The sequence below is a fragment of the Eutrema salsugineum genome, unplaced genomic scaffold, assembly GCF_000478725.1.
Source record: "Eutrema salsugineum unplaced genomic scaffold, Eutsalg1_0 scaffold_9, whole genome shotgun sequence".
Lineage (NCBI taxonomy): Eukaryota > Viridiplantae > Streptophyta > Magnoliopsida > Brassicales > Brassicaceae > Eutrema > Eutrema salsugineum.
The window spans coordinates 4603715-4616587 of NW_006256342.1; the positions used below are offsets into that span (position 1 = coordinate 4603715).

The window sequence follows — 12873 nt, forward strand, 5'->3', positions numbered from 1 at the left end:
TAGCTTCGGGGCAGAAAGTCAGCCTGGCAAAATCAAAGATATTTTTCTCAGGGAATGTACATAGCGATTTGGCAAAGCTCATAAGCGATGAAAGTGGTATCGAAGCCACTAAGGAGTTGGGGAAGTACCTGGGAATGCCAATCCTGCAGAAACGGATTAACAAGGACACATTTGGTGAGAATTTGGAGAGGGTCACATCGAGACTGGCTGGGTGGAAGGGTCGGTTTCTGAGCTTAGCTGGAAGAGTAACTTTGACGAAAGCGGTCATTGGGTCTATTCCTGTTCATAATATGAGCATAATTATGTTACCATCGAGCATACTGGACAAGCTTGATCGGGTGTCGAGGGCCTTTCTCTGGGGAAGTACTCTTGAGCGGAAGAAACAACATCTTATTGCATGGGACATAGTGTGTATACCGAAACGTGAAGGTGGGCTTGGTATCCGTTCAGCGAAATCAATGAACCGAGCCTTACTGGGGAAAGTGGGATGGCGACTTTTACATGATCAAAGCAGTTTGTGGGCACGGGTGCTAAGGCATAAGTATAAAGTTCGGGATATACATGATACAACTTGGCTGGTGCCGAAAGGTACCTGGTCGTCTACGTGGCGGAGTGTGAGATTGGGGCTAAGAGAGGTGGTGTTACCGGGTGTTACCTGGGTTCTCGGGGACGGGCAGGAAGTGCGATTCTGGACAGATAAATGGGTTTTAAACAGGCCCTTGACGGAGGTGGTAGTAGGTGGGTTACCGTTCCAAGAGGTGGGTGCTCGAGCTTGTGAGCTATGGACAAATGGAATGGGGTGGGATTTAAATCGTATTGCACCATATGTGTCACATGAGGTGACCCTTAAGCTTGCATCGGTGGTGGTGGTAAATATGACGGGATCATTGGACAGGATATCTTGGGGAGAGGAATCTAACGGAATGTACACGGTGAAATCCGCATACTCCTTATTGACGAGAGATGAGATACCAAGACCAAACCTAGAGAGATTGTTTGAGCGGGTATGGAGAGTGATCGCGCCTGAGAGGGTTCGGGTCTTCCCTTGGCTAGTTACTCAACAAGCGTTAATGACAAATGTGGAGAGATATAGACGACATTTGTGTGATACAAGCTTGTGTCAAGTGTGTAAAGGGGGTGATGAGTCCATTCTCCATGTGTTGCGAGACTGCCCGGCAATGGTTGGAGTATGGAATCGTTTAGTTCCTCTTCGCCAGAGACGAGCGTTTTTCTCTAAGTCATTGATCGAGTGGTTGTATGGTAATCTAGGAGATGCGACGGATTCCGATGGAAGCTTATGGGCTACTCTGTTCTCGATGGCGGTCTGGTGGAGTTGGAAATGGAGATGTGGAGATGTGTTTGGGAGGAGAGAGAAATGGCGTGATCGGGTAAAAATTTTACGTGATCTAGCTAGGGAGGTCACGGTGGCGCACTCGTTAGTCCATGGGAGTAAGAGGAGAACGACAACCGAACAGAGATGGATCGCGTGGAAACCTCCAAGTGAAGGATGGGTGAAGCTCAATACGGACGGTGCATCTCGCGGTAACCCAGGGCTAGCTACAGCGGGCGGGGTATTGAGAGACGTTGATGGAAAATGGAGGGGAGGGTTTGCTTTAAATATCGGTATTTGTTCAGCCCCATTGGCGGAACTTTGGGGAGTGTATTATGGACTGGTCATCGCTTGGGAAAAACAAATCACGCGTTTGGAGCTGGAGGTGGATTCCGAGATTGTAGTTGGGTTTCTGAAGACAGGGATAAATGATTCACACCCGCTGTCTTTCCTGGTACGATTGTGCCATGGCTATCTATCAAGGGACTGGACAGTCCGCATTGCTCACGTGTATAGGGAAGTTAATCGTCTTGCCGATGGATTAGCGAGCTATGCGTTTTCATTACCGTTAGGTCTTCATATGTTTAACTTTACTTTAGAAGGTGTTCAGTCAATTGTTTTAGAGGATGAGAGCGGTTTTGCCCGTCCTAGAGATGTTCGTTTGTAGTTGATTTTTTTTTAGATTTTTAATAAATTAAGGGGGCTCTGCCCCCGGTTTTAATAAAAAAAAAAATTTTACGATGAACTACAGTTTCTCATTTAAAGTCACCATATGTCCCATGATCTCTTAAAACTGCCAACTTCCTTCCTATATCACTTCAATCTGCTTCGTCTCCCAATTAACTCATCTTGTCCTATTTACTAACTCATTTGTTCCTATTTGCTTTTCTCTTTCTCTTCTTCTCTATTTTTTTTTCTCTATTGCTCTCTCTGTTTCTCTTCTTCTCCATCGATTCTTTCTCTATTTCTCTTAATCATAATTTTTTTTAGTTTTTGATCTAATTCTGGTGTTCCCTAATTTTTTTAAAGTTCTTTTGGATGTTTTATATTCAACAACTGTAGCAAATAAAAAAAGAAAGAAGCAAAACAGGTTTATGACTATTTTTTTATTCTCATCAGGTTGATATTTTTTTAAATTCTTTCTACAAGTTGAACAAGCTATGGAAATATAGTCATACTCAGAAAAAGAATGGAAAATAAGAACTCCATTAGTTTCAGAAGACATAATAAGGATATATAACTCAATGTTTGTATTTATTTTTTTGGGTGGAGAAATTGACTCATCAGCCAACAACGAAAGTGGATCTTTCGTCTTTAGATTTCATGGTCAGTCGTCTAAAAAAAATATTTAATGGTCAAAACTTTCATCAAATTGAAACTATTGAAACTTTCATCAAATTGAAGCTTGCACTTGGCTCAAAGGACTTTAATTTCTCCACGTAACAATTGAAACTATTAAGACTTATTACCTTTACAATTTTTAAGGATTATTACATTAAATATCCCAATGTTTTAGAACGCAACTAATATATTATATTATTTGTAATTTCTTTAGTTTGAGAACGAAGAAATAACAAGCGTCATTAAGCAAAAAGAGATGGTGACTGATCTTCAAAAGGAGATGGTACAAAAAATTAGATGACGTTTCAGTTCTAAGTAATAGTACAAAATATTTCATGTTTAATTTTTCACCTATTTATTCTTCAATTTTTTTTCCCGTACGAAGTACGGATCCAATACTACAGTACTGAATTAGACATGAAAAGTAAATCTCTAATTCTTTCTATACGGGCTGCGCAGAACTGCAGATTGCGGTCCGAGTCAGTCCGATTCACTTGCCTATTTCTTTTTTTTTTCTTTTTTTTTCCTCGTCCACTTGCCTATTTGAGGATTGCTTTGTGAAAAAGAATTGTATATCCAAATTTTAATAGGAAATAAGTTTTCGATTTCGTGTTTGGTTAATTATTTTATGATTACACTTGTTGACCAATGATAAAAATAAGAAGAAAATAAGTTTTTTTTATGGGTCAAACTAAAAAGAAAATAAGTTATAAAAAGATATAAAACCCTAAACACAAATAAAAAAATATCGACCAAGATCAACCAAGTACTGTATTAAACAAATTATTGGCGAAAAACGACAATTTAGAGAAGAATTGAAGGTTTGGACTTTGGAGACTCCGGATCTCTCTTTCCGTTTCTGCCTTCTGAATATCTTCATCGCTGGTTCGGATTTGTCATCTGATTGCTTTTTTCTTCTTTTTTTTTTGGGACCAAAGCCTGTAAACACCAGGCCAGGAACCACAGTTTTACATTATTTCCGTCCAAGTGTCATCTAATTGCTTTCAGTTTGATGCTTGTCGGAATTTTATGATGTTCGGGTTATCTTTTTCTTTTGTTTAAAGCAATTTGTGTTTAGTTTTTTTTTTGGGTGTTTCTTCGATCTGCTTTTCTCGGTTTCACCTTATTCTCTGTTCTGTTCTTTGTTGTTTGGATTTCAGATCTGGCTTTGTATTTTATTTTTAATTTCTTGTCTGCGTCAAAAGGGTTTCCCCTACAACTTTGGGAATCTATTTTGCGAATGTTGAATGCTTGCAATGAAATATAGATTTTGAGCATCAGGGGACAGTGTTGTGAATGCTCTAGGGGATGTTTTCTGCAGTTAGGAATTTTGATAGTTTATGTTGTGACAACCTAAAGATTCGTTCCATGTCTCGAGTGTCGGATACAGCTCGTTGAAGTTACTGGGAATTTGCTCATTCCTGTTCTCTGTTACAGTGAAAATTTGTGATTTTGGTTTGTGTGTGTGTGTTTGAGAATTCCTTAGTGTTCCTTATTTTATGCAAGCCTCTTTTTTTTTACCTTTGACATTTTTCTGGTTAACCGGACATCGTATCTACTTAATGGCACTCGCTGACTTTTTGGTTCTTTTTTTTGGTGTCAGTGTCTTTGAACGCTATCTCCTCGTCATGGTGGCCAGCTCTGCTACGACGTCAATATTCTTTCCTGAACCATCTGCCTCGCTTGATCCTAATGGAAATGATATATGGGATGGGATCAAAAGACATAGGAAGAAAACGAAGGAGACAGATATGGATCTTCCAGAGGAAATAGTGATGAACATAATGGCGAGATTACGGCCGCAAAGTGTCGTTAGATTCAAGTTAGTGTGTAGAGAATGGAAATCGCTTACGGAATCTGCATTCTTCCGCGATCTCTACCATATCAACTTCAGATCAACCTCTTGTTCTAATTGGTCGATCCTTCACGGAGATCATAGATCGGTACATTCTAGTTTGGAGGAGGTGAAACTCGATCTACCACGTGAGTCATCGCATGGTAATTCTTATTATTCTGCGAGTGGTTTCACCCAAAAAAATAATAAGATCAAAGAGATTAGTGTTGTGGCTTGCACTGATGGATTGGTTTTGCTGCGTCTTCTAGAGGAGGAGGACATGATGATGATGATACGTAACTACATTGGGAATCCAGTGCTGCCACAATGGATTCAACTCCCTCCTCCTTCTCGGGATTGTGGCTTCTACGATTCGGGACTTGTGACGCGAATGCACAATGGTGCCCTCTTAGGTTACAAGGTGGTTCGGATACATATCGATGCTCTAAAATTGGGTTATTTCCTAACATGGAAAATTGAGATTTTTTCATCGGATACGGGTGAATGGAGTGTTAAACAAGTCTCTTGTCCTGGTCATGGTGTTTCCATGGTCAATATATCCAATCCCGTTTCTTTGGATGGGAAACTTCACTGGCTTGATAACTCCCGCCGTATTATTGTCCATGATTTCTTCTCTCATGATGATGAAGTTCGAGCCATATACCTACCCACCAGGATGCAAGGCACTCGGTGGCTTCCACCTGAATCCCCATGCGGTATAGGTTTTTGCCCCTCTCCATGCGGTAGGATGATCTGCACCACCTCGCAGGGATATTTTGTGCTTATTGATGTTGGATTGATAGAGGAGGTCAAGAGTTATAACGTTAGGGTTTGGAGGCTCAAGTGTGATTCCTGGAGCTGGGAAAAGGCATGGGAAATCAACATGGCTTGTCTAGGGCTTGGCCGTTACTGTGTTCCAATGGCAGTCAACTATTTTGATATCGACATCATCTACCTATGGGACTTAGACCGCAAATGTTTCCTCGCTTGTAATCTTCGGACAAATGAAAAATCTTACGGAACTCATAAAGATGGTGTCTTCAAGCACCGCACTTCTAACCCTTTTTCAAAAGATTGTGTCGTATACAAGGAAGATACTTTCTGCTTCGAGCCACGTTCGTGCCTTTCGCAGTTTGTTCCCTCCTTGCAAGTCGTGCCTACATATATAGGAACTCAAGATGATAACATATGTCGAATCTAATTTTCGTGCTCTGTGTTATTTCTATCATTTTGTTTTCTGCTCCTCGGAAAAGGTGTCTCTCATGTTTTCAACTTATTTTGTTGCTTTCTTGCTTTTTGTTTATTTCACCTAGCGCTACTCACTAATTTATATTCCTACATAAAGATTGTTTTACTCGTTTTTGTATGTCATTTGCATTTATTGAGAAGCATATGCAAACTAGAACTTCCAAGCGCATGAAAAGAATTTGAAAGGTAATGACTGGAATTTCATAACATGTCGACCAATATCTTGGATATATATATTTAACATATTCTAATTTCAATTGAAGGCATGAGAAAATCCTCATGGAATTTCATAACATGTCCACCAATATCCACCAATATCACGGAGGAAGTGTGCCATCATCCCTTCATAGGAAAAAAGAGGTATGTGTGAGCGGTTCATCAAAAAATTGTTGGCTCTGCCTTTAACAACCCACTTGTCTACGTTTCTTTCTATCTAACGCTTCTACACCTAGCAAAATCTCAAGCACCACCATCAACATCTACCTACTTGGATGTTAGGTTCTTCAAACTTTATGGTTATTAGGGGTGTTTGGTTAAATTGAATGGATGTTTGAACAGATAATGGGCGTTTCGTAATGTTCATGCTTCTTAAAGATCTCATCACTTGACCTGGTGGAACAGGTCCATCGACTAATGTCCTCATGAAGTTCTGGAACATAATGATGAAATACAAAACGTGGTTTGATTAAACAATGGTTCTTTGACTAAACAATCTGCCGCTTTATTCCTGAGTTCGAGGCACCCATACAGCCTCTACAATCCTGAATTTACTCTGCCAATACTGAATATATACGAACCAATTGTGAACTGCAAAATTCTTCTTGTCCCCACTAACAAGTTTCTTCACAGTTTTATTATCTCCTTCAAATATTACCAATCTGTATCCCCTTATCCACAGCTGTTGCATTGACATGAGAAGCGCTTGAAATTCAGCTTCCAACATTGTTCATGCTCGGTCCTGCTTCTTTGTAGTAACCATCAAAATCTCGAACAATCCACGCTGCTTTCGTTACAGCATCTGCTTGTGTGAAACGACAACCAAACGGCCAAGTGTAATTGAAATTTTAAATCAGGTGAAGAAATACCAGTTCACTATTAATGTAATCGCTTATGAAAAAAAAAACAAAGCAGAAAACTTTTAAATGTTATCATACCATACCAATTGTTCATTTTTTTTTATATGACACATAAGCTTTTCATCTATTAGAAATGTTTAATTTTTTTTTTTTTTGTTAAAGGGTCTTCAAAGAAATGTTGAATTTCATTGTTAAACTTAAAGGGTCTTCAAAGAAATGTTGAATTTCATTGCTAAAAATAATGGTCATAAATAAATTAGATACATTTGACCAAAAAATAAAAATAAATTAGATACCAAACAAACAAAAGATGGAAAATCGATTTACATACTGAAATTTTAAAGTTCACCAGCTTTCCATCTCCCTGTTGACAACATATTTATGATTTGTTTAATTATGCCAATTGGACCACGATATTTTTCTGTTTATATTGTTAGAAGAAACATCTTTTTTTTTTCTTGGTAACAAAGAAACATCTTATTTAGTAACTGTTTTACTTATGGATATCTCTTGTGAAAATAATAAAACTTTCATTCATGCTCTTATTAAATTTCAGGATTTAGACTACGATCATATCCAAGTGTCTGTGAGATTGATGATAAACACAAGAATGAAGTTAGATTTTCGTTGAAATGAACACATATCAGAAAATATGATGAATGAGCGATTTATTAAATGTATTCCAAGAATAGAAGATGAAAATCTAAAGAGTGTGAAGACATCGGAATTTTAATCTAATACATTTGATTGCTTTGTAGAAGCTCTCCGCATATCGTTCCTGCGATCTCAGCTCTTCACATTCTCTATCTTATATCGAAGTTGACATTTCTGTGATTCGCAAACATCGGCAAGTTTTTGACTTTTGTTTTTCAAAAAACCAATTTTTTATCCAATTAAGATTTTGGTTCCCTAACTTGGTAAACTGGATTCTGAAAATAAATACCTATTTTTAAACAAAAAATAAAATCTATATTTTTGTAGTTTTTCATCACAGATTGTCGATGAATTTTAATAAAAACACACAAAATAAAAAGTGATAAATTTTAACATCTAATATTTAGTATAAAAAATACAAAAATAATCAATTTTTTAAACTTAAATAGACCAACTTTTTATTTATAAGTTAACTATTTTTTATTCATAAGTTTTTTTATTATTTATAAAATTTTGTGAGCTGTTATGTTAGTAATAGAAAACGCATTAACAAACTTTATCTATAAGAAATTTATAAAAAGTATAGAAAAACCATATTATGTATACAATTTTTGATAATTTTAAAAATGAGATTTTTATTTTATAGCATAGATTTTATTAAAAATATAGAGAGATAAAAACAAAAAAAAACTAAATAAAACAACATTCAGTTTTTAAAAAAAAACTAAAATCTACTGCAAAAGCAAAAACCAAAAATTCAAAAACCAAAATCTGAAAACCAAAAAGTAAAAGTTAAAAACCAAAATCCAAAATTCAAAAACTACTCAAATATTCATGGCCTGAATTTTTATATTTGAGATTTTAGCTTTTTGGACTGAACTCGATAGAAAGCCCAACACGAACATTCAATTATTTTTAATAAGAAAAACACAAGATAAGAAGAAAAAAAAAAACTCAAGAGCAAGGTGGTCTAAAATTTACATTTTTTTTAGCTTCAAAAATATCAATAATGTTTTTTATTTTTACTCTCGGGTATTGACCACACGGTCCAGACCCGTTAACCCGGGGCTCCGTTAACCCGACTCTCGCTGGGACGGAAAATTCTGTCTTCTTTGAAACTTGAGTTCCCTCTTATTCCTCTTACTTGCTGCTTCAGAGAGAGAGTGAAACCCTAAATCTCAGTTAAAGATGGTGAATCTCCAATTTCTTTCGCGATGTTTTCGTGAAACGCTCTCCGAAAATCAGGAATCTCGTCGACATCCGAAGCCGCCGATCGGTCCTTTTACGGCTTAGCCGTCCTCCGACTGGTGGCTGAGCCCTTAGTCGACGAACTTATCCGTCACGCCGCTGCTGTCAACTTTAAAAACCATCTACGTTCGCGGTGGCTTCCTGACGATGAATCTGATTTCTCGCCGATGGTGGATTCGGAGAAACAAGCAATCAAGACACTCATCGTCTCCCTTATGGACTCTTATTTCCCCTCTGGTATCCAAAGCGAGTTGATTGAATCATTATCCATCATTGGTAAGCACGATTTTCTGGAATCTTGGCCTTCCTTTCTTCCCGATCTTATCTCTCGCCTTCAAAAAGCTGAGCTCGTCGTCGATTATACCTCCGTCAATGCTATTCTTGGACTCGCTAATTCCATATTCGAAAAGTTTAGGTGTCAACTTATAAACGATGATCTGCGCCTTGATTTTGAGTATTGCCGGGATAAATTTGCTACTCCGCTTTTAGAGTTGTTTCAGAACACGGATACTTTGATTGATAATGCTCTGCGTTATTCATTACCAACAGAGATACTGATTGAGTCCCAGACGTTATGCTGCAATATATTTTACTCTTTCTACTCTGAGTATCTGCCAGACTCTTTCGGGGATCATATGGAGATCTGGATGACAGCGTTTAGCAAGTATTTAGTATCACAGTATGGCACAGTTGATGAGTTTGATATTTCTGACGAACTTCGGTCTGCTGTTCTCTCTAACATCAATTGTTTGGTGGAGAAACACGAAGAAGCCTTCCATAACTTTCTGAATGGTTTTGCAGTAACTATCTCTACACTACTCGAAGCTGTGTCAAACTCTCCTAGCAGGGATCAGGTAGCTACGAAAGCATTAAAGTTTTTTACGACCGTGAGCACAAGTGGTCACCGTGGTCTTTATGCTGGGGAAAATGTGATAAGAGCACTTTGCCTAAGGATTGTGATTCCCATGGTTTTTTGGAGAGCAGAAGATGAAGATTTTTTCGTGATGGACTACATAGAGTTTATCCGTAGAGACATGGAGGGAAGTGGTTTCGACACGAGAAGGAGAATGGCTTCTGAGCTACTGAAAGGACTTGCGAAAAATTACAGAACACAAGTAATGGATGTACTCATTCCTGAGTTACAAAGGTTTTGTAGTTCATTTTCAGCAAACCCGGCTGCACAGTGGAAAGATAAGGCTTGTGCAATTGAATTGGTCGTCTCTCTGGTGCATCTGTGTCTACAGATTTTGTTCAAAGCTTCTTTTCAGCCGCTATTCTCCCGGAGTTGCATAGCTTAGAAGTCAACAGTTTTCCAATGCTAAAGGCAGGGTGCTTGAAGTTCTTAATGGTGTTTCCTAGTCATATACCTAGCACGTTTCCAAAGCCTATTGCAATTCCCTTGGTCATGGACCTGACCCGGTTCCTTCAAGCAGAGTCAAAGGTGCTTCACTCGTATGCTGCGATCAGCATTGAGAATCTCCTACTTGTGAAGGACGAACGTGTAAAGAGGTATGTTTCTGGTGTTAGAAGTCTGGTTTTGGTGGACTTGATGACGAGCATGTTTGATGCACTGAAGTTGACAACATCTGAGGAAAATCAATACATTATGAGGTGCATAATGCGTGTCCTTGGTCTTGCCGAGTTCAGCAGTGAGGTGGCTGGATGTTGCTTCGCGGGGTTGACATCCCTTCTGAGTAAATCTTTGGAATATCCGAAAAACTCTGCATATAACCACGGTCTCTTCGAGTCTATAGCTGTACTTGTTCGACGGGCGAGTGAAGGCGATGTTTCTCTTATATCTGCGTTTGAAATGAGTCTTTTCCCGAGCCTCAAGATCATTTTAGACAATGATATCACAGAGTTCTTGCCTTATGCATTTCAGTTGCTGAGTCAGCTTCTCGAGTTAAATACACCATTGCTCTCACCACAAATCAATAAGATATTTTCGCTGCGCCTCTCGACTGAGTGACAGAAGGGAAGCGGGAATCTTATAGCTCTTGTCCGTATGTTTCAGTCTACACTTCCTGATGTACGCCACGAGTATAGTCAAGACGATGGGTTGAATCGAGTGCTGGGGTTGTTCGAGAAGCTAGTTTCATCTCCAAGAACTCATGAGCAAGTGCTGGGCTTTGATTTTCTTCTCACTTTTTTTGAAGAAGTGGACTTCAGTAAGATTGACATGAAGCGTGTATGGAGTCATCTATCCCAATGCCTTCAAGACAATACGACGGCCAAGTTTCAGAACTATATGCTTGTCTTCATGTCAAATCTCGTGATGGTTACCGGACCCAGTTATATAAAGTCGACTATGAACCAAGTTAATCCCTCCTTCTTTACTGAAGCAATGGAAGAATTCTGGATTCCAGGGATGCAGCAGATCAAAAAGATTGGTGAGGATGAGTTAAAAGCACATGTTGGAGCAGCATCAAAACTTCTCTTTGACATATCTCTTCTTCAAGAAACAGCAATCAGTACGGGTACCTATGGTATAATCTGGTTTAATATCTTAGCTGTTTTAGCCAGACTTTTAACAGAGGAACTGTTCGACCCAGTTGAAGATGCTGACACTGGCTATATCCTTCGCTATGGTAGAAGAACAACACTTCATGACAGCATCTCAACACGTACGCTCGTAACATCTATCAGATTCTACTCCCAAATGTTTCCTCTAGAAGAAATTATCTGGAAGAATATTGAGAGTGTTAGCCTAGATAATAGGAATATAGATTTGTGGGTAAAAATTTGTTACTCTTGCAAAACCGGTTATAGTTTCTCTTGTTGAGAATATTCCTTCGAACTTCTTGTTTCTTTTATTTTTCTTAAGAATAAATGTTAAAAATATGCTTCCTTCAAACTTCTTGTTTCTTTTGATTTTCTTAAGAATAAATGTTAAAAATCTATCCTTTACATAACGATCACATGTTTGTAAGACGGTAAGAGTATTATGAATAAAATATGTTGTAAATAGGTAGATATGAAATATGAATGAATATTATATATGCCTCTGATTTTTAATAATTTAGAACTAGGATCCTTCACTTTTAACACTAGTTGAAAATAGAGCAAAGTCTTTCTGATTTTATTCCTACTTACGCCCGCATGATCTACATGCGCCTATTTATTACACACATTACACACACCCAGATGAATGCGCATATATATATATATATATATATATATAATTAAATCAGTCCATTTCCTAAAAATTAAATTAACTGCGAATCATGTCAATACATAATGTCATTTTTTTCCTGTCTCAGTTTCATTCCCAATCTGTTGTAGGTGGGCTGAGCACAGTCCCTTTTTTGTAATTTCGACCACGCCCGTTAGCAGATTAGAGAAGCCCAACGAGATCGAAGAATAGCAAGCCCATTCATAAAGCCGAAACGAAGTCGTTCGAAGAGATGAGCCTCTCACATCAAAGGAGCAGTTCGCCGCGTCGACGTAAAAAGAGCAGCTCGCCACATCGACGCAGATGAAACAGCTCGCCAGCGCGACATCCCGATAGACGGTCGGTCAGGTCTACCTGCCCGACCGCCCAAGCTATTCTGACCGAAATGTAACCTAATTTCGACACTATAAATAGCCATGTAACCTCATTTATTACGGGATCCGTAATCTGAGATAGAGACAAAAATACTCGAGACTTATAATCATAACTCTTACCTCGCTAAGTTTACCTCGTTCAAACAACCTCAAAATATACACATCAATATCACCCCTATTTAATCAAGAATCTCCGAGCTCCACCTAGACATATTTACTAAAGTAACCTCGTGTGCGGATACAATACAACACAATCGTTAATGAACATTCTGTTTGATTAATTAAGTGCTGGTGAAGTGTATCCAAAAAAAGGGGTGTGAATATTTATGCAGGTGATAAAAAAGAGAGGCAATTAATGGCGAACGTGTGTACCAAACTAAAAATATAATAAGTAATTAAGATAGTAATTGAAGGATGAATGTCTTTACATGCTGATATTTAAGATTCCGTCCCTTTGTGTCCCCGTGAGTCCTAATCAAAATCCGAAAGAGGGTTTAAAAGAGATTAAAGCAAAGTAAAAAACTGTAATAAATAATGATGGAGGTAATCCCGATGCTTCATCCACCAGATTCGTGGTTATCATAGTTTATTTATAA

General features: G+C 38.3%; 1 protein-coding gene and 2 pseudogenes across 3 annotated transcripts; all 3 read left to right on the plus strand.

Annotated features, from left to right (window-relative positions):
* The window catches only part of LOC112082791, a 4055-nt pseudogene extending 2058 nt beyond the window's left edge, over positions 1–1997 (plus strand).
* Positions 1998–3423: 1426 nt separating this feature from the next.
* Positions 3424–5871, plus strand: LOC112086700 (F-box protein At3g28330-like). Of its 3 annotated transcripts, none has more exons than XM_024155900.1 (2): positions 3424–3556; positions 4275–5871. In XM_024155900.1, exon 2 carries the CDS (start codon positions 4300–4302, stop codon positions 5704–5706), a length of 1407 nt encoding a protein of 468 aa, XP_024011668.1. In that variant the 5' UTR covers positions 3424–3556; positions 4275–4299; the 3' UTR covers positions 5707–5871. The 3 variants fall into 3 exon arrangements, with proteins under 3 accessions (XP_024011668.1, XP_024011659.1, XP_024011663.1); XM_024155891.1 differs by lacking the exon at positions 3424–3556 and having other exon boundaries at positions 3585–4669; positions 4775–5871; XM_024155895.1 differs by lacking the exon at positions 3424–3556 and having other exon boundaries at positions 3585–4654; positions 4775–5871.
* A 176-nt stretch (positions 5872–6047) lies between these two features.
* Positions 6048–11523, plus strand: LOC112082794 (annotated as a pseudogene).
* Positions 11524–12873: the final 1350 nt, after the last annotated feature.